The sequence below is a fragment of the Gossypium raimondii genome, chromosome 4 (genome assembly GCF_025698545.1).
Source record: "Gossypium raimondii isolate GPD5lz chromosome 4, ASM2569854v1, whole genome shotgun sequence".
Classification (NCBI taxonomy): domain Eukaryota; kingdom Viridiplantae; phylum Streptophyta; class Magnoliopsida; order Malvales; family Malvaceae; genus Gossypium; species Gossypium raimondii.
Window position 1 is genome coordinate 21,792,898 of NC_068568.1, and position 25,521 is coordinate 21,818,418.

General features: G+C 34.6%; 3 protein-coding genes across 4 annotated transcripts; all 3 read right to left on the minus strand.

The window, feature by feature from the left end:
• On the minus strand, nucleotides 1-4,195 carry LOC105766651 (ABC transporter B family member 29, chloroplastic). 2 transcript variants are annotated; one of them, XM_012586187.2, is made up of 10 exons: nucleotides 3,513-4,195; nucleotides 3,042-3,128; nucleotides 2,807-2,914; nucleotides 2,531-2,647; nucleotides 2,013-2,096; nucleotides 1,590-1,806; nucleotides 1,389-1,474; nucleotides 873-1,060; nucleotides 616-745; nucleotides 1-231 (listed from the first exon to the last, which is right to left on the minus strand). In XM_012586187.2, exons 1-10 carry the CDS (start codon nucleotides 4,125-4,127, stop codon nucleotides 85-87), a joined length of 1,779 nt encoding a protein of 592 aa, XP_012441641.1. In that variant the 5' UTR covers nucleotides 4,128-4,195; the 3' UTR covers nucleotides 1-84. The 2 variants fall into 2 exon arrangements, with proteins under 2 accessions (XP_012441641.1, XP_012441640.1); XM_012586186.2 differs by having other exon boundaries at nucleotides 2,381-2,647.
• Nucleotides 4,196-4,432: 237 nt separating this feature from the next.
• On the minus strand, nucleotides 4,433-10,451 carry LOC105766653 (signal recognition particle 54 kDa protein, chloroplastic). Its single transcript, XM_012586188.2, has 15 exons — nucleotides 10,202-10,451; nucleotides 9,920-10,052; nucleotides 9,769-9,836; nucleotides 9,578-9,679; nucleotides 9,290-9,442; nucleotides 9,129-9,206; nucleotides 7,470-7,595; nucleotides 7,274-7,376; nucleotides 6,734-6,834; nucleotides 6,413-6,550; nucleotides 6,187-6,330; nucleotides 5,917-5,992; nucleotides 5,174-5,259; nucleotides 4,969-5,094; nucleotides 4,433-4,793 (listed from the first exon to the last, which is right to left on the minus strand). The coding sequence occupies exons 1-15, from the start codon at nucleotides 10,364-10,366 to the stop codon at nucleotides 4,686-4,688; spliced, it is 1,707 nt and encodes a 568-aa protein (XP_012441642.1). The 5' UTR covers nucleotides 10,367-10,451; the 3' UTR covers nucleotides 4,433-4,685.
• A 12,740-nt stretch (nucleotides 10,452-23,191) lies between these two features.
• LOC105766650 (probable small nuclear ribonucleoprotein G) lies at nucleotides 23,192-24,789 on the minus strand. Its single transcript, XM_012586185.2, has 4 exons — nucleotides 24,644-24,789; nucleotides 24,523-24,545; nucleotides 23,665-23,786; nucleotides 23,192-23,558 (listed from the first exon to the last, which is right to left on the minus strand). Exons 1-4 carry the CDS (start codon nucleotides 24,676-24,678, stop codon nucleotides 23,496-23,498), a joined length of 243 nt encoding a protein of 80 aa, XP_012441639.1. The 5' UTR covers nucleotides 24,679-24,789; the 3' UTR covers nucleotides 23,192-23,495.
• Nucleotides 24,790-25,521: the final 732 nt, after the last annotated feature.

A 25,521-nucleotide genomic window follows, 5' to 3' on the forward strand; every position in this document is an offset into this window, starting at 1 on the left:
GAACGTGAAACCCAACATGCAATTGCAGAAACTCGTGTAACAGCGAAACAAAATCAACATACATATCATGTTTTTTGAATGAGCTCAAATCGCAGCACCAGCAGACAGTAGTGAGTCATGGTGACCAGCTAAAAAAGTTGACCGGCTTAACTCCTCTAACTTCCCATTTTGTAGAAGGAATATCCGATCAGCCATTAAAATTGTTTCCAAACGATGGGCTATGACCAGCACCTGCAAATTAAGTGTCTACATGGTTTAACACTTTCAACTGTGAATATAACTCTCAATTATACATCAGGTATCTTTCATTGGTGTACAATTATGTCTCTACAACAGCATTGTATAGAATTTATTCAGTTAATCAAATCCCATGCCATTCTAATGTACCCTTCTTCCTTAGCATAAAGAAAAAGACCAATATAGCAAATGCATAGACTAATCGGCTAATGAAACACCATGCCAATCAGACTCATGGATATAATCTTTAAAGGAAGCAGGCATAATATAGCAATGCTACTAGTTGTTAATCATCCTGGTTCCATTACGGATTCAAGGAGGATTATATACCAATCAAACTATAACTGCAGTAGATATAGGTTAAGCTATTGTTCTTACTGTATAATTTTCCATCAAGCGCTCAACAGCTTGCCTCACCAATAACTCAGACTTACTGTCTAGGGCAGAAGTTGCTTCATCCAAAACCAAAATAGATGATTTCTGATAGACTGCCCTTGCAATTGCTAGTCTGCATTTGTAAGCCAGCAGGAAGATTTATGATTTGAAACAAGGAGAAATGCTTCAGCAATAAGAAATAACAATCCTATAGTAATTATATTTCAGTGTTAAAAGAGCAATGCATTTGTCTATTTTACCTTTGCTTCTGACCTCCACTTAAAAGTGAGCCCCTTGGTCCAATTTGGCTTCGGTATCCTTCTGGAAGTGTTCTGATAAATTCATCTGCATTTGCAATTTGAGCTGCAAGCTCAACTTTCTCCATGTCAATGTTTGACATTAGATCCCTATATCCAATGTTTTCAGCAACTGTCCCAGGTAAAAGCATCTGATGCATTTAGAAGAGTTATCTAAATCAGTCATTTGAACTAATTTGGAGGATTTATTACCAAAACTGGAAAGCTACAACAATGAAACAATAATACTAAGGGTTAGTATTTGGTACACTGCCAGTATACTTTTTTTATTCCACAAGCAGCCTTAAAAAATTGCGATGTGTCTTTTTTTTTAAATATTTATTTTTCTAATATTTTACTATACCCCTATAGGACACTTGTCAACGCCCTAACCCTGTTTGTGGAGTCTAAAAACTCCTTTGGCAGTTTATCAAATATTTTCCCTAATACTAATGAAGAGGGTAACCAATTGTCACTCACTGTATCTTGAGAAACAAGACCAACATGTCTTCTCAAACTTTCCAGTCCGATGTTCTTTATGTTGTGATTATCAATAAGTATGGATCCTGAAACATGGGATGCCAGGTATGCAAACCATTAAATACGAAGGGAAAATGGAAGCAAAAATAACTCAATCTGGTTAAAGGGATAAGCGTAGATTTGTATATTCTGATGCCTCACCTGATGAAGGTTCATATAGGCGAAGAAGCAATTTTACAAGGGTTGTTTTCCCTCCACCAGATGGTCCAACAAGAGCTATTGTCTCCCCAGCCCTTACAGTAAGGTTCAACCCATCCAAAACAAGTGGCATGTTGTCAGCATATTTAAATGAGACATCACAGAATTTCACCTCCCCCTTGACATGGCCTAAATCGATTGCATCTGGTTTCTCAATGACCTATGATATAAAATAAATGAAATGTGACAGTAGGAACCAGCTGAGAGTCGTTTTTTACAAACATAATAGCTGCTCGAAAGTTTTCGCCATTTCTCTATGATGCATTATTTTGTTAAAACCATAGCCTCATAAATGCTTGTTTATTGTCATACAAATAATAGAGAATTCATCAAGATCATTCAAGCAGGCAAGAAAAGAAAATGTACCTTGGACTTCATCTTGGTCAAATCAAACAAGCGTTCAATGGCTGGTTCTCCTTGCTTAAACTCGTTGTATGCTTTACCCACACCCTGCATGATTCTTTATTCTAAGAACAGTTACTCAAGACAGCCCCCTCAATGACCGAAGTATAAGACCACTTCAAAAAGTAAAGAAGAGATCAATGCACTACTTATAACTTCAAACCAATGAAAACCAAGACACTAAGATTTGATGGTCATCATCAGCAAATCCAGTCACTTGAAAGACTTGATACAAAAGAATGAAAAGACAAGCTCAACATTCCAAAATCTGGAATGGGCTACTGATGGTAAAAGCAAGCATTTGTAATCTTTTCTGAAGAAAATAATATTACCTGGATGGGCTCAACCAAGAAAACCAGTGATGTCACAAAAGAAACCATGCTACAACCATCAAAAAAACCACGTGAAATGACCAGGGATCCAACACAAAGTACGCATAAAACTCCAAAATAAATAATTTGTATGATCTGGGGGATTAGTGCCTTCATTTTCTTCTTTGCTAAATGTTGAGAAAAATCTGTATAAGCAAGCCGTTGAAATCTGGCATGCTCGGACAACTCTCCATTATTTGCTTTCACAAAGAAAATGGCTGGGAGGACCTAAAACGTTATAAATATACTAGCTAAAATAAGCAACAACTGAAATGTTGGATACCTCAGTCTTGCTGGAACACTGAGGAATTCATACGAACAGAAACACAAACTGCAAGCACTGATGATAATGTAAGAAATGACGGCCATATAAAACATAAAACATACCTCATTCAGATAAGCTGCAAGAGTGGCGATACTCAGATGAGCTCTCTTAGATATCTTGCGAAGTTTTTCACCAAGATAAGCTATAACTAGAGCCATAAATGGAATCATCTAAAAATTCACCAGAATATATATACAGACGTTATACATCTAACATAAATGTAATCAGAAATTCATTCAATTAACAAACAAAACTAATAAATGATGAAATTATAAAATAAAAATTGTGTATCCTTACAATTGCTGAAATCAAGGATAGGGAGGGACTGATAACCAACATCTGTGTCGCCATCGCAAATAATTGCAACATGTTGGGCACTATAGTCTGTTCCAAGAATGAAATTAATAATTGACATACACATTGCAGAGACCAACCTCAGTCACTGACAACAAAATTCAGATAAGACGATAATGATCACAATCGGTATTTATCTATAACCACAACATTTAGCCCCAAACAACGAAAAACCTCTTGGTATTATGTTCCTTGTGATCATTCAACTGATAAAATTATAAAAAAGGAGCTTATGAACAAGAACACACTTTCCCAAGGGTTCAAATTTTGAGATATCCAAGTTGAATTATTGGAGTGTTTCTCTAAAGAATTTAACTCGGCAAGATAAGTTCATACGAATATTTTTAACAAAAATTTATCCAAAAAACCATTGCATGAACCCGAAAAGGAAAAAAGTAAAACTCGATCACTAACATTGAGGAGAGCGAAAAGAGTATCAGCAACATCAGAAGCCTCAGCTGTAATCCGATAAGCAATATCTCCAGAAGAAACCCCATCGCTACCTTCAAAAAAACCCAACTCTTTCTCCAAAACTGTCTCGAAAACGAAAACTCTCATCTGACAAACTGTCCTTAGCGAAGCTTCCCACAAGAAGGCTTGTTGCCAGTAACAAGCAACCAACTTGACCAAGACAAAAACCCCTAGAAGAAGGCACTGGTCACGCAATTTGGAGATGGAAACGATGTTGATTAAGTTAGAAGAGAAGGATCCAATTCTGGGGATAATTTGGGAAAGGGAGAAAACTGAGATGGAGCTGCACAGCCAGCCAAGGAGGATGGGTTGGTGATTAGTTTGGAGGAAAGGTTTGAGTTTGGCGAGGGTTTCAAGGGCTTTGGAAAGTGGGGTTTGGCTGGTTTGGGCGTTTAAGGGGAGTTTGATTGAATTTGTGGGTTTGAGTGAGGATATAAAGGGAGGTCTCCAACGTGAATTGATGTGAAGAAATTTGGGTTTATCTTTTTGTGCGGAGCGGAGGTGAAAAAGTGGCGGAGGAAACGGTGGCGAGAGAAAACGAAGGCGGTGGAGGGACATTTTGCAGGGGGAATGGTTTGGGATGGAACCGTTAAGAGTAGATATCTACTAACGGCATTTTTTGAGGACTTAATGCATATATTGGTCCCAAGTAAATTATAAATTATATAATATTATAGGAGAAAATATATTCTTTTTATTTATTTATTTTTTTAATATCAGTCGATCTATTAATAATAGAAACTTGAATTCAAGTTTTATAGTTGTTCCATAATTTCTTTACCAGACAGTGTGTTGTTCTTTATTTCTCAAGTTCACCATGTAAAATGTCAAACAGAACTTTCATCTATAGTTTTAGAAACTCGTTTCATCTCAATCAGGAAAGATGCCATGGTAACATAATTTAATTTCCCATGAAAAATGCCTTTTGTTTGATATGAATCGCATTTAAAAGTGCATTATCTTTTGTTACATTCAATGTTGCAGGATGATCATCTCCATGATGTTGTATGCTGAGAACGATACGAGCTTCAGGAGCTCCTAACAAAACCCAGTAACTCTGCTTTCACTGCAAGCAGATAAGTGGACAGTCCTATGGTCCTCAAACTCGAGTTCCTCCTAGTTCTTTGCACCAAAACCACGAGGGCTTGGCCTCGTTGATGCCGAGTCTGCAAACTGCCTTCTCGACTCTGATCTTCTCTTTCTTCTAGCTGTACCAGGAGGAGCCTAATACATCGGAGAAAAATGCAAACATCAATTATTACAGAATCTAGCTTGCCAAAAATCACTGAATTAGCATTATGAGTCCTGATAGGATTCCATCAATCATGAACCAGTTTTATAGTCATATGAATGAAACTTTCTGCGTAAGTGTGCATGTGTAGAGTTGCAGACAAGGTACCGCTTGTTCTGCTTTCATTGCATCCTCGAGATTGCTCAATGTAGGAATAGATCCACCCTCCATGATACCCATCAAATTCTTCATGCGAACTCGCATTTGGAAGAGTTGAGCAACAAGTTGACTCACCTATTATTGATCCCAGAAAATATATCTCATTCACAAGTTGTTAAAATTTAAAAATCCTACAAGTAGCGGCAATCCATACCTGCTGTTCTGTTTTACCAGAATCTTTAGCAATTCTTCTCCTCCTGTCAGGAGACTCAGCCAATAACTCCGGCTTCTCCCTTTCCTCTGAAAATAAAATGAAAGGAGAAAGAAGCAAAACAAGAGACATTGTTTCCAAGTAAGCACAGACAGATTCATCAAACTTATGTACTGTTCTATCAAAACCATAGTTAATCATCAATGCCAATTCCTCCTAAATATGCATTCAGAAACAAGTTGCAGAGAAAACCTCATTAAGGAAAACGTATTGCATGCTACACTAATTTAGGGCATTCGGCAAAAGCAAGGATAACCTAATTGTGTAATCCGGCTAGCAAAACACCTACAGTCTACCATCCATGGAAGGGCATGGTACATGATGTGATTGTACATAGCTGTACCTAGCAATATAACAATACAAAGACATGGTCCAACAAACTTGCTAGCTTGGATAGAGTGAGAGAGTGTAAAGAAAATAAGCAGATTTTTATCTCTTTTCAAGGATACTAAGATGTAACAGAGTATGTACTGATAAAACGTAAGTGGAGAGCAATGTGGCTTCATCTTTTGTTGACTTTAATATTTTAGAGAAAAAAAATAAGCATAGTCTACAGGAGAAATACCACTTGGTAGTTAAAGCAGCTACTTCAATCTTTAATCAAATAAATTTTGTTTGAATAAAAAAAGCTTTGTCAAGTTTTTTTGTTCAAAACTGCCACAATAGAATCAGTTAAAACAAGAGACCTGGGGTCATGGCTTCAATCATTGCCTCCATTAACTTTAAATTCTTCTCTGCCTCTCGAACTTGGGCTGGCGTAACCTGGTTGTAAATGAATAGGTCACTAAATTAGTTTCTTCCAAGTAGACTTCCTTTTTTTTTATAAGAAAAAGAAAATTAATTGATGGACATGCACAAAAGTGTTATTCTAGTACAGCTAAGTTCAATGGACCAAGAAGGTAGCATAACCTTTCAAACACAGTAACACCAAAGAATAGGAAACCCAACTTTCATACCTTCCCCATTCCAGGGATCATTCCAATAACACGGGTCATGGAACCCATCCGCGCAACAGCACGGGTCTGCTTTAGGAAATCATTGAAATCAAACTTCGCACTCATTATCTTCTTTTGCAACTCTTCAGCATCTTCTTGGCGCATCTATACAGGAAAATTTCATTAAAAGGTAATCTTTATATGCTTACTATCAAAGGATATGGAATGAAATTCACTAAAAACTTACGACTTCTTGTGCTTTCTCAACAAATGAGAGAACGTCACCCATTCCCAAAATACGTCCAGCCATGCGGTCTGGATAGAAAGGCTCTAGGTCCTCCATGCGCTCTCCACGTCCTACAAGCTTGATTGGCTTCCCAGACACCTGTCGTATTCATTAACTTAGAATAGACAACAAAAATGACCAAACTTGCCAAAAGAAACTCTATAATAACTAGTGTCATGAGTCACGACTCCCCACTGCTTAAATATGAAATGTCTTCAGAAGGAAGAGATTCTAGCACATAAGCACTAAGTGAAGGAAATAAAAGGAAATGGTCGGCCAAACCTCTTTAACACTCAAGGCTGCACCACCTCTAGAATCCCCATCTAGCTTTGTCAAAATGGCACCAGTAATGCCTATCTCAACATTGAATGTTGTGACCAACGCTGTGAATTCAAAAAACATGATGAGAAGACTATCATGGACCTGTCAAAGTTATTGTCTTGGCAATAGCTAAATTAAGCAGGTAACAGATAAATATATATGTACAATCATTCAAATGGGTCCGAAGGAGCAAACTTCAACTATAAAAATAAAACTTCATTTATGCATGAATTGTCAGTTGACACCTGGTATGTAGCCACTAATGGCAGCAAGTTTGCTTGAATAAGATACATGCTCTATAAATACAGGTACTAAAGTGAAATGTACATAATGTATTGCTCAGGAAGAAAGTTCAGCTAGTACTTTATGTACAACATATAACAAGGAAAACGAGACTATTAGATTCTTAGAATAAAATTAGTCATAATATCTATAAAGAATAAATAAATGAAAACAAAAGGAAGTCGCATCTTTTAAGGAGAAAATTGGAAATCCAAGTACCAGCAGCTTCTTGGCCAGTCATTGCATCCACAACAAGCAAAACTTCTGTGGGATTCAATACTTTCTTCACTTCTTTCAACTCATCCATCATTCCTTTATCTATCTGTTGAATAATAAGAAAACAATTTGCATGAAGATTAAATTGATGACATTTAAGAATCATTAAAAATTTCATGACAGATTCCTATAATATTACCTGCAGCCTTCCTGCAGTATCCATTATCACTACATCTATCTTCTTCTTTTTGGCCTCTTCTAAGCCTTGCTTTGCTATTTCGGATGGTTTAACCTCAGTCCCTGCTGTATAAACAGGAACACCTACCTGTCACAAGCTATAATAGAATATGAGAAATAATAACATTTGTGAGAAGTCAAAAGACAAAAAAACTAATGATGAGTGAAAAAAAATTGTTAACCAATCGAAGTTCTTAATTCATGAACTAAACTGGGACCATGGTCACAAGTAAAAAAAAGGAAAAAACAAATAACTGGATGTTAAAATTTTCATTGATTTACTTGGATTATCTCTTCACACATCAATCACGTATTTTAACTAGCCTGAAACTAGTATTAGTTCCATTTAAATTAAAAATCATTCGAAAATTATTTACAAGATATATTTTGCTGGAAAGCTTATATGATAGCTATTTTTGTTTCATTTGCTCAGTCTTAGTGAGTGATAAAATTCGGAAATACAAGCAAACCGACATATCCAACTCTGTGGCACACAGTTGCTCCAGAATAAATTACCATCTCTCAAGTATTGTTCATTATACCACCACAACTAGGACAGATGATTCACATCAAGTCAACAAGAAACTTCAGTGTCCAACCTTCCATGTTGGCAGTATAGAGAATGTAAAATGCCATGCGTTCACCTCACAAAGTGAGCATCTCTGGTGCTAACACCAGACATATATTTGACTTAAAGTCAGAAGATCTTCTTTGAAATCCAGTAGAAGAAAAAAATGAATTTGAAAGAGAAGTGAATAATTGATGTCATGTAGAACTAAAGTGAAAAACAGAAGATATACATGCATGAATGGGATGAAATTTATTAAAGACAATTCAACCAAGCTGTCAATTTTCAAGCTCGAAAGATTAGTCAACTTGCGACGAATTTTTTAATGGGATTCAATCAGTTATGGGTTGAGATGTCAGCAAAGCGTTTGAAGAGTTATCTCTTAGTTTCGAAACGCACTTTGAATCACTCGATTTCGAGTCTGGGAGTTCAAGTTATGACCATTTTAGTGAAGGCTGCATAAACAGAATTTTTGGACAGGATTATTACGGGAAATTACGTGTTCTGGGATTTAATTTTTAGACTTTTTATGATATATGACCCAATATTGTATATACTATTTGTTGTTTAGATTAATTATAGTTTTATTATACTCAACAGTTTTATTTTGATATAATTAGCTAGCCTATATAAAGACTCTCCATTATTCATTAAAGAGACCTTGATTAATATTTTTTTTTTTTTGAAACCGTGGGAGAACTCCCACCCCCAATTTACTAGGGTTCAGCCATAGAGTGTTGGTTAGCCAATTTACTAGGGTTTTGACTTTAGGGGTAGCTTAGAGCCATTTGTGGAGACAATCTTTCCATCATCCATCTTATTTTCGATTTGTCAAGGATTAGATCTTATTTTTGATTTCTTCTATTTTTCATATTTCAATTTATCAAGGATTATATCTAATTTTCATTTTCTTCTATTTTTCATCTTTCAATTTGTCAATGATTATTTCTTAGATGGTTGATTAGAACCATTAATTAAATTTGTTGGAGTTTATGTCTCAAAAGTGTTCAATGGGTTCAATTGAACACTTTATCGACAATCAAAACCTCGTACCTGTTCACCCAAAATAACAAGTTGGTCAATAGCAGCAGGTCTGTATACATCTCCTGCAATAAGCATGCTGCTCTTACCCTGCAGTCAACATTAGGCTCCAACATCATTCAAGGCTTAAGGAAAGAGCTACACATGTTCATAAGCAACAATACAAATGGCACCTGCTTTTTAAGATAATTAGCTAACTTGGCACAAACAGTTGTTTTTCCAACCCCTTGTAGACCAGCCAATAATATAACAGTGGGGCCAGATTTTGAAAAGACCAGTTCAGAAACCTCTCCTCCCATCAGTTTCACAAGCTCATCGTTTACAATCTGCAACCAGAAGTAAACTTAAGCGACGATATGCATAAAGCACCAACTAAAGATCCAGCCACTAGGTTTGTGAACCAGATAAGTTAAACAAATCCAGGCAAAGTGCATTTGATGATAGAAATTCATACTTGGTACCTTAACTAATTGTTGATCCGGCTTTACTCCTCGAATAAGGCCAACTCCAACTGCCTGGTCACTTACAGCTTGGACAAACCTTCTAACAACAGGAAGACTCACCTGTCAATAGATATCAACCGTGTTAATAAAAAACCTTATTACCAACCGGAAGTTGAAAAAAATCCCAAGAAACATCCAATCTCACTTACATCTGCTTCCAGAAGCGCTCTCCTAATATCACGCATTGGCTCCACAATGTTCTCCTTTGTCAAAACCTCTGAAACACAACAAGTTTACCACCCAAGTTTAACTTTAATAAAGATTTGTTCCAGTTCTAGTTTGAAAAATAAAGGTGCAAACCTTCTCCTTTAAGCTTGGTCCAAGCAGCTTCGAGACCACTGGTGAGTTGGCCAAACATTTCAGCTCTTACAACACCTCGCATTTCCCTCCTAGAAGTGGCCGTCTTGGAATTTACCCACCCCCATATCTCTCTCTGCCATCATTTTAATTATATATATAAAAAAAAAGAGAATAAAAAATTTAACAATTCAAATAGCAAAACAGGCGACTCATTTCTTTCACGCATTTCCCGACAACCAAATAGAAAAAGGGTAAGTAGATAAATAGATTTGCTTTACTTACAGTGAACAAGTTCCTGGAAGAAAGGGAAGCCAAATTGGTGGAAGCGGAGGAGGCCCATGAAGTGGCAAGTTTAGTAGGTTTTGTGGGGCTGCGTTTGGTCGAAAAGGGACCCAAAGTCGCCGAGAAGTGGCGGGAAGCAGTAGCCGAAATTTGCATTGCTTCCATTGATTTCTATATTTTTTAGCTTCTTCCTTTTTTTGGATGTCTTTAGTTGTTTATCTGTCGACACGAGGATTTAGATATGATCCGTTCGTTATCTTGTCGTTAGATTCCCTGATACGCGGTTCACCTTTTTTATTTTGCGTCGCCTCTCAACGCAGCGTTTTACAATCTACTCTTCCTTCCTCTCCCCACCCATGGAACATGAACAAAAAAAAAAACCAAAGTAGCAAAATTTGAAGGAACCCATATTACTGGAGCAGATAAATAACACAAAAACTAGGTGAAAACAAACAAATTAGCAAAAACGATGCTCTCAAAGTCGATTCACAATGTAATAAAAACGAATTCTAAGCTCGGAAAGAGAAGCATGGATGGGGATTTTGTTTTATTTTACCAATTAAATCTTCAAACATTCAATTCTTAAACTAAGGACAACCAAATTTCTGATTTTTTTTAGTGTTAATGTCAATCAACTTCGATTCTTGAGCAAGTCTATTTAAAAGCGTTCTTGTAATCTTTTGTTTTGATATTTAAATAAAAATAATTAGCAACTTGATATTCTAATTCTATTACCCTTCCACATGCTAATCTTTTAAGACTTAATATGTAATTTGTCTCTCCCTTAAACTTGTCTAAAAATACCTAATTGATGCCTATTTTTTTTTTTGAATCTAGTTGGTACCTTTATTTGTATTCCATCACTCAAATTGGTACCTCAGCACTAACATCGTCCGTTAATGTTGACATGGCACTCATAGCCAATATGATGATTACAAATGGAAACATCTAGCATGCCACGTGACGGATATAAATTTAAAAAAATAAAAATAATATATATATAAATTAATGAAATATATATCATTTTTTTCACGTCAAGAATGAACACGAACATGTGATTGTCTAGATAAATTTGAATCTAGACACTCTTTTGTCTAGATTCATTCTAGATGTATTTTTTTTGTAACACCCCATTCCGGACCTGATCGTTAGGTCTGAGTTGTAAGGTGACACATTCGTTGCCGGACCAACTACGATCAAACTATGTTCGATTTATACTATTAATGATAAATTTTAACTAATGCATTCATACAATACGATATAAAGTCGTTTCCAAGTCTTATACGAGCTTTCAAAAGTTCTAAAGCTAATCCAAGATCGAATTAGGACCAAATTGTAAAGTCTTCAAAATACAGGGTCAACGTTGAGGGTTTTCTCGTTGCAACGCAACATACTGAGTAGGTCTCATCGTGAACTCGAATACACGTCTTCGCAACATGAATCCAGGGCTGCTCCTCTTCACGATGTTGGGAATATGTCGTCACGACGTGACTCATTGTTTCCAAAAGGACCAATTTGAAACAAGTTGGAAAGACTTGAAACAACACTTAAACATCCCAATTACAACCAAGTCAACAATATACCAATTGTATTCAAGCCAAAATATGCTAAAATGGTACTTCAAGATAACATTGAACAACAAAATTCTAATTCGACCATTTCCGATATAAAACTGATTTAAACCCTAGATACATGCCATATACTAATCAAAAGAGAACTTTACAATTTTGTTAAGTCGGAGAATCGTTTCTTGGATCCTGGAACTACTGCTTGAATTCTCGAAGATTGCCTAAACCTGTGCATAAAGAAAACAAATTGTACACTGGAAACACGAAAATTTATGTGTTTTTACATGCCCTTTTAAACTTAAAATCATGTTATTTCGGTTAAATTCTTGTCGAAAAATAATTAAATATTATAAAATAATTAAATAATGTTAAAAATATGAACATGATGAATTTTAATTAATTTTATAGTTAATTTTGATTAATTTTGACTATTTTTGACAGATTCGCACAAAGGGTGAAAATTGGCTCGGCAAACAATGCTTGAAGAATAAAACCAAGAAGCAATTTGAAGCATCGAGGCAAATTTATTTTCAGCCTAAGATGGTCCAAAAATGTGTGTTAATTCATAATATAATTAATTTTAATTTATTCCCAAATTAATTTGGGCTAAATAAATTATTATTAATTAATTATGGAAAAAAATGGTCCAGTTGAACCGCATTAGTTGAACCGAATCTAATGAATCGAACCAGCCACCAATTGGGCAACCCAGAACCGTCCATATGCTGACCTAAATCAGCTTTTTAGCTGACTAAATAAGCTTATAAAGAAGCCCTTGAAGAACTTTCAACCTTGCATTAAAACCCCTCCAAAAAATGTGGCTTTATGGATTTTCCCCAGGCTATTTTTATCAAAGTTGAATCTCTCAACTTTGCCATGTGCGTGGCCAGCGAAAGGGGGTCTCTTTGGCTTATGGAATTTGCTATTTTTAGCAGCCAAAATCAGCTATAAAAGCCACCCATTGCTGATCATTCAACTCATCCCTCACACTCTCATTCTCTCTTCTCCTCTCTCACTTTCTCTCAACTTTTCCTTCCCATTTTCCCTTTTGTTCAAGTGCCGATTTCTTCTCTTAGGAAAGAGGTCCTCATCAGCCATTGTTGAGCAACAATTAAAGTGTTCATAAGCCACCTTGATAGCCGAGGACAACGGAGAACAAAGAACGGAAAACTCAGTCAAGCCAGGGAGAAACACCGGATTTGCTTCTTGTTCCCTATCTCTTTAAATTTCGTTGTTGTTTTGACAAACATGTTTATGAATATTTATGCTATTGAAATGGTTATTTTAATCAATCTAGCTTGAATTTAATCCGTGTTGGGTTGCTTATATTTTGCCTGCTTGAATTATTAAAATTATGTTTGTGTTGTTATAGGCCTCGGTAATATGCTTAATTAAGTAAAAACATGCCTAAGTTATTCTTGCAATACTAATTGTTAGATAACTAATGAATTAATTATTAAATCGTATTGAAATTTTAATTAGTCGACACAATAATTAATCAGTGCATGTTTATTCTTCTAAGGTAGCTGAAGTTAATTTAGCATTGTATTTGGCGATACATATGCCTTGCATAACTTGCAAGATTATTGTGATTAAACCGTTTCAAGGTAGAAATACTCTGTTACCTCACTTGATCTTTTATATGCTTGTGAAGATTGATTAATCGCTTGGATTGACATTGAAAACTGTTCAAGAGATTGATTAATTTAATAAGTATGGATGAGCAATAGTTAGCAAATTACCGAGTTGCCATGAATTTGTTCGTAGCAGTATAAACATAAGTTTAATAATTCTAAGTTTGAGGAATGTAATTAATCCAACACAATTATATCATATTTGTTGACACCATTTTTTTGATTGAAAAACGGGGTCGACTTGGGTTTTGAAAAATGAAACGGGAGTCGCCACCAATCCTTTTTTATGAGGTGTGATTGGATCACCTCGAAAAGTGGTTGTTTTTAATAAACGGTTTGATTTTATTAAAACAACAAGTTTGGTCCACGAAATTCAGAAAAAACGGGTTCGGGAGTCGGTTACGCACGAGGAAGGATTAGCACCCTCGATACGCCCAAAATTGGTACCTAGTTGATTACTTAATGTCTTAATGTCGAAAATTGAGAACTTTGGAGAATTTTAAAAATACGATCATTTTATTAAAACGTTGAAAATTTTCAAGTAAAAGGGAATATTTAACGTTATTCGAGAAAGAGAATCATATCCAGTAAGTTAGGACACAATGTCTCGAATTCCCGATACGCGAATAAAAAATGCTTATTTAAAAGATATTTAATTATCTTGGATTTAAAAAGGGATCACGACCAGTAAGTTAGGACACAATCCTTTTTTAATTCCCGATATTGTTTAAAACTTGAGTTTGAAAAAAAATTCATGTAATAAAGTTTAAAAGAATATTCAATTGTTTAAATCAAATGAAGAAATCGCAACCCAATACGTTAGGGCACAATTTATCAAAATATTAAACACTGAATATTACATTTATTTCGAAAAATCCTCGTTTCGAGAAAACAACATGTCACATCCAATGCGTTAGGACACAACATATTGAATTCTTGATAACGAGCTTGTTATCATTTTTAAAGAGTAATCTCGATTATTTAAGTTCAACGAAGAAAGTCGGAACCCAATATGTTAGGGCTCGATTCTCTCAAGATCCAAAATACGAATATTACTTATATTTTTAAAATTTCTTTTTGAAATCTAAATAGAAATGGGCGTAATGGAATGATGATGGTGTAAGCAAAATAATCACAAGGAAAACAAAATATAAGTAAATAAGAAGTCATATATATATAAATAAAATCAATCACGTATGTACAATAATAAACCAATATAAAGCATAACAAATAATAATAATGGACATGTAAATAAATAAATGAAGAAAATAAATAAAAGATATACACATATGAATTATAAAATATAAAAATATAAGTATTTACATATATATATAAATAGGTTATAAAATACAAAAATATATAAAATATAAGTATGTACATTATAAAAGTGTGTATGTACGAAAGGGTATGCATTTTAAAATATAGGTGTATATATACATATTTTGGAAATTATAAATATAAACGATACTTGTATGTATGTATATGTATATAGGAAAATAATAAAAGGTATATAGATATATATAGACATGTATTAAAAATAAAAATGTGTTTGTATGTAAAATATATGTACAAGCATAATGCATATATATAGATATACATATATATATATTTATATAGAATAAAAATAAACCTAAAAAACAAAACTATTCAATATATTAACGAATAAATAAAAGGGCATATAAAACTAATAATGATAATAATAACATTTAAAACAGTAATGATATATCATAATGATAATAATAAATATTAAAACAACCAATTTAATAATAAATGACTAAAATCCCACATAGAGGATTAAATTGAAACTTAAACAGAATGCCAAGGCCGAAACCAAAATAAAGAAAATAAAAGAAATATAGACAAAGGGGTAAATCAAAACGCGTATGAAAAAATAGGGGCTAAACTGGAAATTATCCCCTGTCGATTAAACGACGACGTTCTAGCGAAGTCCAAGCACAGGGGTCATGGACCAAATCGAAAGAAAAATAGAAATCTGGGGCAAAATTAAAACAAATAATAAAAGTGGATAGGACCCAATTGTAAACAGCCTCAAAAGCGGAAGGACTGAGGGCGCAATTAACCCCTTTGTCCAAAAACACGCGGATCCTAGGCGGTTCGGGTCGGATCGATCCGGGCCGAGTCAAAACGACATCGTTTTAGGGCTTAAGGACGCCAGGCAAAACGGCGTCGTTTTAAGGGCTATAAAAGGCAAATTTCTTTAAAAAAAATCATTCCTTCCTTCTCACACAAAAAAAAAAACTGATATGCTCTCCTTCTCCCCTTCTCCGTTCCTCTCTCCGGCCAAGGGTCGGGCCAACGCCATGCATGGATTCATCGATCATGAAGACCCGGCGCCAGAACGGCGATGGGGTCCAAAATTTCCCCCTATTTACCCTGCTTTTAGATCTCGACTTCCTAAACAAGGATCCGGTCTCAAAACAACCAAAAACGAAGGAAAAGGCCCTCAACGCTCCCCTACAGCCGACTCTGTCACCGGAGAAAGAGCCTCCGACGATGAGAATACAGATCGGCCCGGTGAGTTCCCTTTTCTCTTTTCTTCTTTTTTATTTAATATGTATCAGAAATGAAAAAAATGAATAAAAACTAAAACAAAATCAAAGCCAAAGTCGAAATCAACCTTTTGATAATCTGTTTTTTTTATTTGATGTTTTCCTCCCCTTTTACATTTCGGTTTGAATGGCTTATATAGCCATTTACAACTTTCTCTTTTTTAATCCATTATGTTGTCATTTCTCTTTTTTTTCTTTGTTGTTGTTGCTGCTTTCTTTGCTTGTTTGCAGGTGAGCAGTTGGGCAATGGGACGTGCGCGGCGCAAGTGGCATAGCAGGTGGACGAAGGCCCTAGGTGCGGCGCACCTAGGGTTGCTACTGTTTCTTTTCTTTTTCTTTTTTGCAAATGGGCTAGGGTTAGGTAAATTGGTGTTGGGCCTGCTGGTTGTAATTGGGTATTGGGTCTTTTATTTGTAATGGGCCCAGGGTCAAAATGGGTAAATTTGGGCTGTACAATATTGATTAAACCTTATTTGAAATCATGCATTAGAACCTTTTTATTTTTAAATTTTTTTACTTAGTTTTAACCCTTAGCTTTTAATCATCTTTAAACCAAAATATTTTCCATCACCAAAGTGTTTTAACATTAATTTCATAAATATTCCTTTTTACAGTCCCCGTGGGTATGATAACTCGACATTTACTTGTCACTTTATTACTTGTTGCGATTGTGTACACTTGCACATTTTCGTCGTTCCATACACTGAGTAATATAACTTAATGGTACCTTTATAAATCAAAGTAATATAACATAACATTACTAGTTTGTAATATTACATATATGCACAAAACTATCCAAATTATGTCCTATAATGCCAAGTAATTCTATTGACACATACACATATGAGTATACATCTTCAATTGGTAAAATCAGTCTATTCAACAGAGCAAGAGAGTTAACCAAATCAAGTTGCTTGCTAAACACCAACTTTAAACCATACATGAAATTTCGCATTTATACCTTTCACATTATATCATATAAATCCAAGTTCATTCAACAACAATGACCATTTAACTTACCGTTCGAGTCTAATCCTAGAGTCTATCAACTCATTCATATTCGTATAGACCCCTAAGGCTCGATTTTAACCAAATCATATAGTAGATTACAAACTTTCTCTATTATAATTCATAATACACAATATGTCAATTTCATCATCATGCATAACTCTTACTCTACTCTAGTCATCTCGGGTAACCCGACAATGATGATTCACACGATTCAGTATATTACCATCCCGAGTGGCCCGACAACGATGGTCTATATCCTCTAATATATCACCATCCAGATAGCCCGACTTTGATGGTTCACAATCTAATAATGTCCCGGATGACCTAACAATGATGGTTCACACGATCTATACATTCTACCATCCTTGATGACCCAACAACGATGGATTTCAACATAAGGCATGCCAACTAAATTGACAGTACTTGAGACCGTTATTAGCGTAATACCGAATTGATACACATTGTAAACATCTAACATATTTAAATCTCATCATCAATTTATTATTCAAACACATATATTCATATCATACACATTTTCTATATAATTTCAACAACACATATCACATTTCAAATAATGTCTATCATTTCTCATTGTATTCATTTTAGTCCTTATTTCGATATCTTCTAACACATTCAACATTTCAATACACTTTATTATAGTATACTCACCTTGACATTCTATATGCAACTAGCGATTATATGTAAACAAATCAATTGGTAAGAATTGCAATGGTACAAATCAAGGTCTCTTGTCACTTGTTGACAATCCTTGTTTTCACTTTCCCCCTCGATGGCCTAGTGTCAACGTTAGCTGTGAATAATAATTCAATCTTAACATAGTATCAAATTCTATCCAAATCACATTCAAATAATAAACCCATCATATTTTGCAATTTCTTCCATTTAGTCCCTAAAATCGAGGCAAGCATCATTTCAAACTAAAGCTTTAAATTAAAATCCAATACCACATATACTCATTAGGGACCCTCTACTTTCTATTCCTACCTTAATTTTATAACAATTTTTCATTTTATTCAATTGGGTCCCTAATGTACGAAACTAACAATTAAGCTTTTCAAAGTAGTCATTTTCATAAACTAAGCTAAATTTCTAACAATTTAACACCTAAATCATTCAATTCTTAACCATGAAAACTTTCTCAAACTTTAACTGTAACACCCCAAACCCGACCTAGACGTTATGGCCGAATCTAGCGATGTCACATGGAAAAGGATTTGGAGACAAGATTGTCGAGTTTCAAAACCGTTACAATAAGTTAGCTTTTATTTAATTAAAAAAAAACTAGTTGATTTGCTTTAAAATAGTAAGTTAGCTTTTATTTAATTCAAAAAAAAAACTAGCTGATTTGCTTAAAAACTTGTCTCTTAGCGGAAGCTTTTGTAACCAATTAATTTAGGGAAAATCGTTTCTATTTATGAAAAACCATAGTTTTTAGGAAAAAACCGTGTTTTGTGGAGTTTCAGTTTTAAAAAAATCCATAAAAAACAGTATAAAGTCCCAAATTTAAAGCCAACCAGTTCATAGTCTAGAAGATACATAAAAAACCTCAAATAAGTAATAAATTCTAGGCATTAACGAAAAATAGTCTAAAATTTACGTGTGGCCACCTTCGAGTCCTCTGCTGCACCGACCCGTCAAGTCTGGGGATTACCTATACAGATTAAACAGAGAAAGGGTGAGTTTTTGCAAACTCAATGTGTAATCCCCATAGAAAACATTCATACAGATAATCAGCAAAATTCAGTTAGATACAGTCTGGGGCCCGTGCCCATCACATAATCAATTTGGGCCTTAGCCCATTGAGATACAGTCTCATAAATATATTAGGGTCTTGGCCTATATCAGATACAACATGCAGATACAATAAATCAGAATCCTACCCACCAGTCTCTACACACCATCTCTGTCCAACCCTACACACAATGTGGGGATTAAATCAACCCACCCATCCCTACACACCATCTTTGCATCAAATGCGGCACATAATCGAAGGTTGCAAATGAGTCGCATGGATAATGAGCTTAATAGCCTTTTAGACACTTCCTCCAAATATCATCAACCCACCCCGATGCAATGCAACATACAAAATATGTCATGCCATTATGCAATTAATAGTACATACATTCAGATATCATAAGTCATGCTCGGTATACAAATCAGACTGATAGATCACACATATAGGGGTCTAAGTAAAGCTTACCGACCTTACAGTAGGTCCATAGTCGACTTGGGTGACTCATGCAACCTTACAGAACTTTTCACAAAAATGGGCTCACAAGTCCATGTGGCCTACTCGGCCTAAATTGGCATTGGCCACGTGATCCATTTTTAATGTAACCCGTGCTAGTTAATTATTCATATATTTTTCACTATTTACTTATATGTTCCTTCAAAGCTGTCTACTTGAGTCACTGTTACTAAATTATTTATCTCTTGAGCTACAGAATTTCGAATTAAGATCCGCTTAATGTTTTTGAAACTAGACTCAAATACCTTTCTACCATAAAATTTTCAGAATTTTTGGTTTAGCCAATAAGTACAGTAAAATCTTCAAACTTACCCTTATTCTGCTGTCTGACAGCTTCGTCCCTTCTTTGCTAAAAATTAATTATCTCTTAGTACAAAATTTGGATGATGTTTCCATTTGTTTCTATTGAAAATAGGCTTATTAATAATTTAAACTTGTAAATTTTAACCCCCAATTATTTTTCTCCAATTTTTGATGATTTTCCAAAGTCAGAACAGGGAAACCCGAATTCAATCTGATCTTATCTCACAAAGTTTATTATACCTCACGATTTACAATTTCATTACTTACACTGTTTCTTCTATAAGAAACTAGACTTAATAAGCTTTAATTATATAGTTTGTTCATTCTATAATTCAATTTTCACAATTTATGGCGATTTTTCAAATTTAGCCTACTGTTGCTGTCCAAATAGCAAGCAATTTCGGCTTTTCGTCGAATCTTTTTTTTTTTACATTTCGGGTACACACCTGGTTTTGTTTGATGCTAAAATAGTCTCCAAGCACTCCAAAACCTATAATCAAGATATTCAACATCAATTTAACAGATTTACAAGCGAATTGACAACCAAGAACGAATAGAAACCCAACTTACCACCAACGATAACCCTCCGTTTAACTATTGTTAAGACGAGAACACTGAATTCATCAGTCCGAGCCTCCCCCTACACCCAAATTGCAGAGAAAAAACATTAGCACTTCAGTCGTTAAGAGATTCATGACAGAAACGAAGAGAAACACTTACCGAAACTAAGCGAGCACTAACCGCGTGCGAAAACGAAGGAAAATAAATGGATTAGGGAAAAATCAAGAAGAAGAAAAAAAAGAGAATGATGGAAAAACTCAGAGAATTTTGGCAAGAGGAGAGGGAGAAGAATAGATGGCATAATTTTTTTCTGGAAAAGAGAGTCAAAATTCGGTTATGGGAAAAAAATAAAATAAAATCCCAATAACCCTTAATCTTCTCCCTTAATTCCCACTACACATCCACTACTCAGAATCTCCCTATTACACAACTCTATCCCGAAATCTGAGCAAAAAATAATACCCTTGCCTACATTGAGATTTGAACATAAGACCTCCACCATAATAACACACTATCTAACCACCAAACCAACAAGCACATTCCAATATAATTTATCCAACAATCAAATAAAAGCCTACTAAACAAAAGTAAGACCTAATTCATTCAAAATACCAAAATTTGCCCAAGCAAAGGCTTGAACTTGGGATCTCCCAAACACTTCCAGAACACATAACCACTAGAGCTGACAAATATTTGTATCATATTTTCACAATAACGAAATTAGAAAATTTGGGGCGTTACATTAACAATTTTACAAATTGGTACATAAGCCAGCTAAATCAAGCTCTCATGATTCAATTTCCATAAAAAAAATGACTAGGTACTTACTTGAAATTAAGGTCAAAAAGTTTGAAACCCTATTATGGAGATCTCCCCTCTTTGTTTCGAATTGTTGGACGGTTGGAGAAGATGGGATTGGTCTTTCCTTCCACTATTTCATATATATATACACACTTGATTAATAGTTAATAGTTTAATTAATTAGGTTTTAGTTAATTTAAACTTTAATTACATAAACTAATTACATGCATCAAGCCGTCCACTAAAAAAATATATAAAAGAGGTGTATTTGCATTTTTGTCCTTTGGTTAATTGGTATTTAAGTCCCCAAGTCTTAATCTAATTAAAAATCTATTGTGATTAAACTTTTACAATTGAGTCATTGAGCCATAATTACTTGTAATTTCGGTTAAATCACTTAACTAAAATCCAATTAATCGATATAATAACTCCGTAAATATTTCTATTAAATATTTACAGACTCAGTTTACACAAAAGAGGTCCCGAAACCGCAATTTCTGACACCATTAGAAATCGGGTCGTTACATTTTTATTAATTTATATGTATTTTTTTTATAAAATGTCAATTTATTTTATTATTATTTTAATTTTTTAAAATATATAAAATTTTAAAATATATAAAATAATATAAAATATAAAATAATTTTATATCAAGAATGATCCTAGACAGATGGTTATCTAGATTCAAATGTATCTAAACAACAATTTATTCAAATTCAATGGAAATGTGACTTTTAGTTCTTTTATATATATATTTTATAAATTTATAAATTAATTATTTTTTATATTTGTACTTTTTAAAATTTATAAATTTATATTATATATATTTAAAAATATTATAGGCTTTTTATATATATTTTTATATTTGTCTAAATTTATGTTTTAATATATTTAAAATAATAATTACCTAAAAACTTATATTTTATAATAAAAAGAAAAAAAATATAAACTTACTAAAATATATGAATTAGGACTAGAGGTGCTCATGGGCGGGCCGGGCCCATAAAATTTCGCCCGGGTCCTAGGCCCGGCTTGGCTCAAATATGGGCCTAAGATTTTGCCTGGCTCGGCCGGGAAAAAATCATAAGCCGGGCGGGCCTGCCCGCCCATTTTATTTTAAAAATTTTAAAAATATTTTAAAAATATTTTAAAATTAAAAAATTAAAAAATTATTTTAAAAATATTTTAAAATTAAAAAAATTAAAAAAATTATTTTAAAAATATTTTAAAATTTTAAAAAAAATTAAAAAAATATGTAAAAAATATTTTAAAATTTAAAAAATAAATATATTTATTATATCGGGCCGGGCCGGGCCAGGCCCGGGCTGAAAAAGTGGTGCCCGAGGCCCGACCCGTTTTCTAAACGGGCCTCATTTTTTTGCCCAAGCCCATATTTCGGGCCTATATTTTTACCCGAACCCTCCCATATTTCGGGCGGACCGTCGGGCACCTCTAATTAGGACCATCATTTAGCCTAGGTTCATTCTTGATGTAAAAAGAGTTGCTTTTTTATTATTATTAATTTATATAATTTTAAATATTTTTTATGTTTAAATTTATGTCTAGCATGTGACATATTAAGAGGTTGCCACATGTCAACACCAGATTGACTATCAAAACCACATCAATACAAACTAACAATGATAGTGCAAAGGTACTTACCTTAGTGATAGAATTCAAATTCAATTAGCAACTAAGACAAAAGAAAATTTAGATTGAACAAGTTTAAGGTCAAATTACATATTCTCTTTCATTAATGAAAATAGTCTAAATTATAAAAACTGATATTTGAATAAACGGGCACATTATTTCTTTTGGAATTTTTTGAAAAGAGGAAAAAATTTAGGGATATAGTAGAAGAAAAACCACTTATTTCACCGGTATTTGGTGTTGGGCGTTTTGGCTTGCTTGATGTGGACAATCAGGTTTTCGGTTTGCTTCGTCGGTTATGCTATTGGGGTTTGGTATCGGTAGCTTAGAATTTTTGGAATTGAGACTTGAAATACAAGCAATGATTGGGCATCAAAGAAATATCCTTTTCGTTGAGAAATCATACAGTGATGATGAATACTCATTTGTCATTCAGTACTATGATCCTCCACTCACTTTTGATATCTCCAAACCAGTTCCATCTAGGGTAAGGATCCATAATAAAAGGCTGATTTAGTTCTTTTAAGAGCTGGAGGAGTTGAGGCTCAGAATCATGGTTCGATTGCACAAAGATAGGACGGTGCTATCAAACTACGGCAATGGATGCATTAAAACACATCAAGGAATAGAAACAAGCTTTAACATATGCACCATAAGTTTCAATCTAGACCTGAGCATTTAAGATGGTAAGTATTCACTGTTACTACCCTTCTCTACATTCAATTAAAACCCTATTCGGAATGCTCAAGGGCAATCAATCCGGTACAGAGAAGGAAAAGGAGCAGAATCCACCAATAACAGTCTAATGTTCCTATGAGTTCTTAATTAAATTTAATAGTCCATCACAAACTAGGAGGCCAGCATCTATGTTATCCAACCACCAGATACCATCAAGTGATTCCGGAATTTCCAGTAGAAAAAACCGCATCACTGCATTCTGCCTACAGGTTCAAGTGCTTCAACAGTAACAACGCTATTTCCTCTGATAACCTGCGATTCATTGATATCGATTAAAACAAGGCTAAATATGAAAGCATATCCCCTGAATGGCAATTTAAGCATTGAGCAAGGTATTTAAGGTGGGGAAAAGACTCACCACCATGCCTATATCAGTTTTCTCATTGCCATTCACCTCCACGGTGTTGTCAACCACTAGATTCATAAACTGATCAAACCCACGAAGTGTACCAACAACCATCCGATTAGCATTCAGCTTGACTGCAGCATCAAATAACAGTATAATTCACACAATTAAATCGATTCCTTCTCATGCATGTTACAAACCTACAATGTAGGTAAATCAACAATCTGCAAGCTCATAGGCCACAAAAAGTAATTTTTTTTATGTTCTGCATATGTATTACAAGGCTTTCCCCCTTTATACTTCTTATCTTACATACGTCCGCCTAGTGGGCAACTTACGAGATCAACACAAGAATCAGCAGTAAATTCCTAACAAACAAAGACATGGATTCTTCAACCTACTGTTGGAACATGAATTTTTCAAACTTCAATTATGACCAACATGATAGATTCTTGGACATGCAAACACTAATAAACAAAAAAAATAAAATTCCATGGGGCCGGTCACTTCCGACTCAAATCTTACATATAAGCCAACCAGTGAGGGGGAAAAATGCAAAGACAGCACCCAAAAAAAAAACACCCAGATTTAAATCACAATTAAGTGACAGAAAATGGACAGAGGACACCCGCTTACTATTACAATTGAACTATTACACCTACAATTAGAACCCTTTCAGCTTTATATGCCAAAACACTGGACTCGACCGGACTCAGCTTAATGAGGCATCTATCGGACGAGAAACCTAGCTAACCAAATTCGGGTATAATTTAGCGACCACAAGAAGCAAGCATCATCAAATGAATGTAAAACTAAGTAGCATAAAACTGAAATGGGTAATCGCAAAGAAGGAAAAAGGATAAAACTTACTCTGGAGTTGTTTGTCCATGTACCTGTTGCGTACAAATAACACCAATAGTATAAATTAGAAATCGAAATATAGCGGATGAAGAAAAGAGAAGTGTTGAAATTAGCGTGAAGAAAAGCATACTTTTTGAGATCTGGAGGTTGGCCGGATCTGCTCATTGCGTCAGAAATTTGGTTTGGAAGAGAGGAGAGTAGGGTTATGGGAGGAGGCAAATGAAATTGGATTTTTAGGTTCGTAAAATATATGACTAAAAGAAATGTTAAGAAAATAAAAAGAAATGGAAAGGGGGTACCGCGAGAATAGACCTGTCCATGGGTTGTGTCGGGCCGGGTCTGGAAAAATTTTCGGCCCGTCTCCTAGATCCGGGCCCGGCCCGGCCTAAAATATGGGCTTGAAATTTTGTCCAGGCCCGATCCGGGAAAAATATTATAAGCCCGAGCCCGGCCTATTTTTTAATAAACATTAAAAAATTATTTTAAAAATAAAAAAATAAAAAAAACTATTTTAAAAGTATTTTAAAATTAAAAAATAAAAATAAAAAATACATATTTATTATATTCGGGCAGGGTTGGGCCGGGCCCGGGCCAAAAAAGTGGTACCCGAGGCCCGGCCCGTTTTTTAAATGGGCCTCGTTTTTTTGCTCAAGTCCATATTTCGAGCCTATATTTTTACTCGAACCCTTCCATATTTTGAGCGAGATGGACAGGTGTACGCGAGAATCGTACCACTAAACCAAGCACCCTTACATTTAATGGAAAATACGACACAGTGGAACAAGTTAACAAATATTAAATTCAAGAAGTGCAATCAATAGAATAAAGAAATGGCAGTTAACTTGGATATAATTGTAAAATCTCTCTCTCTCACAAGTTTCATGTATTTCAATTTTCATTAGTAGATATAAAATTGGTATAAATGAGATGTTAGCATGTTACATATTTGGTCTTTTCACTTTCTTTTCTCTTTTAGCAAACCTTTTCACTTTCATACTTGGAAGAACT

Bases quoted from the DNA above. Each gene is read 5' to 3' on its own strand.
- LOC105766650 (XM_012586185.2), bottom strand. From the start codon at position 24,678: ATGAGCAGATCCGGCCAACCTCCAGATCTCAAAAA. The intron at 23,787-24,522 runs GTAAGTTTTATC...TTGATGCTGCAG, and splicing joins CATGGACAAACAACTCCAGA to TCAAGCTGAATGCTAATCGG. The intron at 23,559-23,664 runs GTGAGTCTTTTC...AATGAATCGCAG, and splicing joins AAACTGATATAGGCATGGTG to GTTATCAGAGGAAATAGCGT.
- LOC105766653 (XM_012586188.2), bottom strand. From the start codon at position 10,366: ATGGAAGCAATGCAAATTTCGGCTACTGCTTCCCGCCACTTCTCGGCG. The intron at 7,596-9,128 runs GTACGAGGTTTT...AGCTTGTGACAG, and splicing joins TTGTTATTTTGGGTGAACAG to GTAGGTGTTCCTGTTTATAC. The intron at 5,260-5,916 runs GTCTCTTGTTTT...TTTTATTTTCAG, and splicing joins GATTGAAGCCATGACCCCAG to AGGAAAGGGAGAAGCCGGAG.
- LOC105766651 (XM_012586186.2), bottom strand. From the start codon at position 4,127: ATGTCCCTCCACCGCCTTCGTTTTCTCTCGCCACCGTTTCCTCCGCCA. The intron at 1,807-2,012 runs GTACATTTTCTT...TTTATATCATAG, and splicing joins TGACCAAGATGAAGTCCAAG to GTCATTGAGAAACCAGATGC. The intron at 232-615 runs GTAAGAACAATA...CTTAATTTGCAG, and splicing joins GCTTGATGGAAAATTATACA to GTGCTGGTCATAGCCCATCG.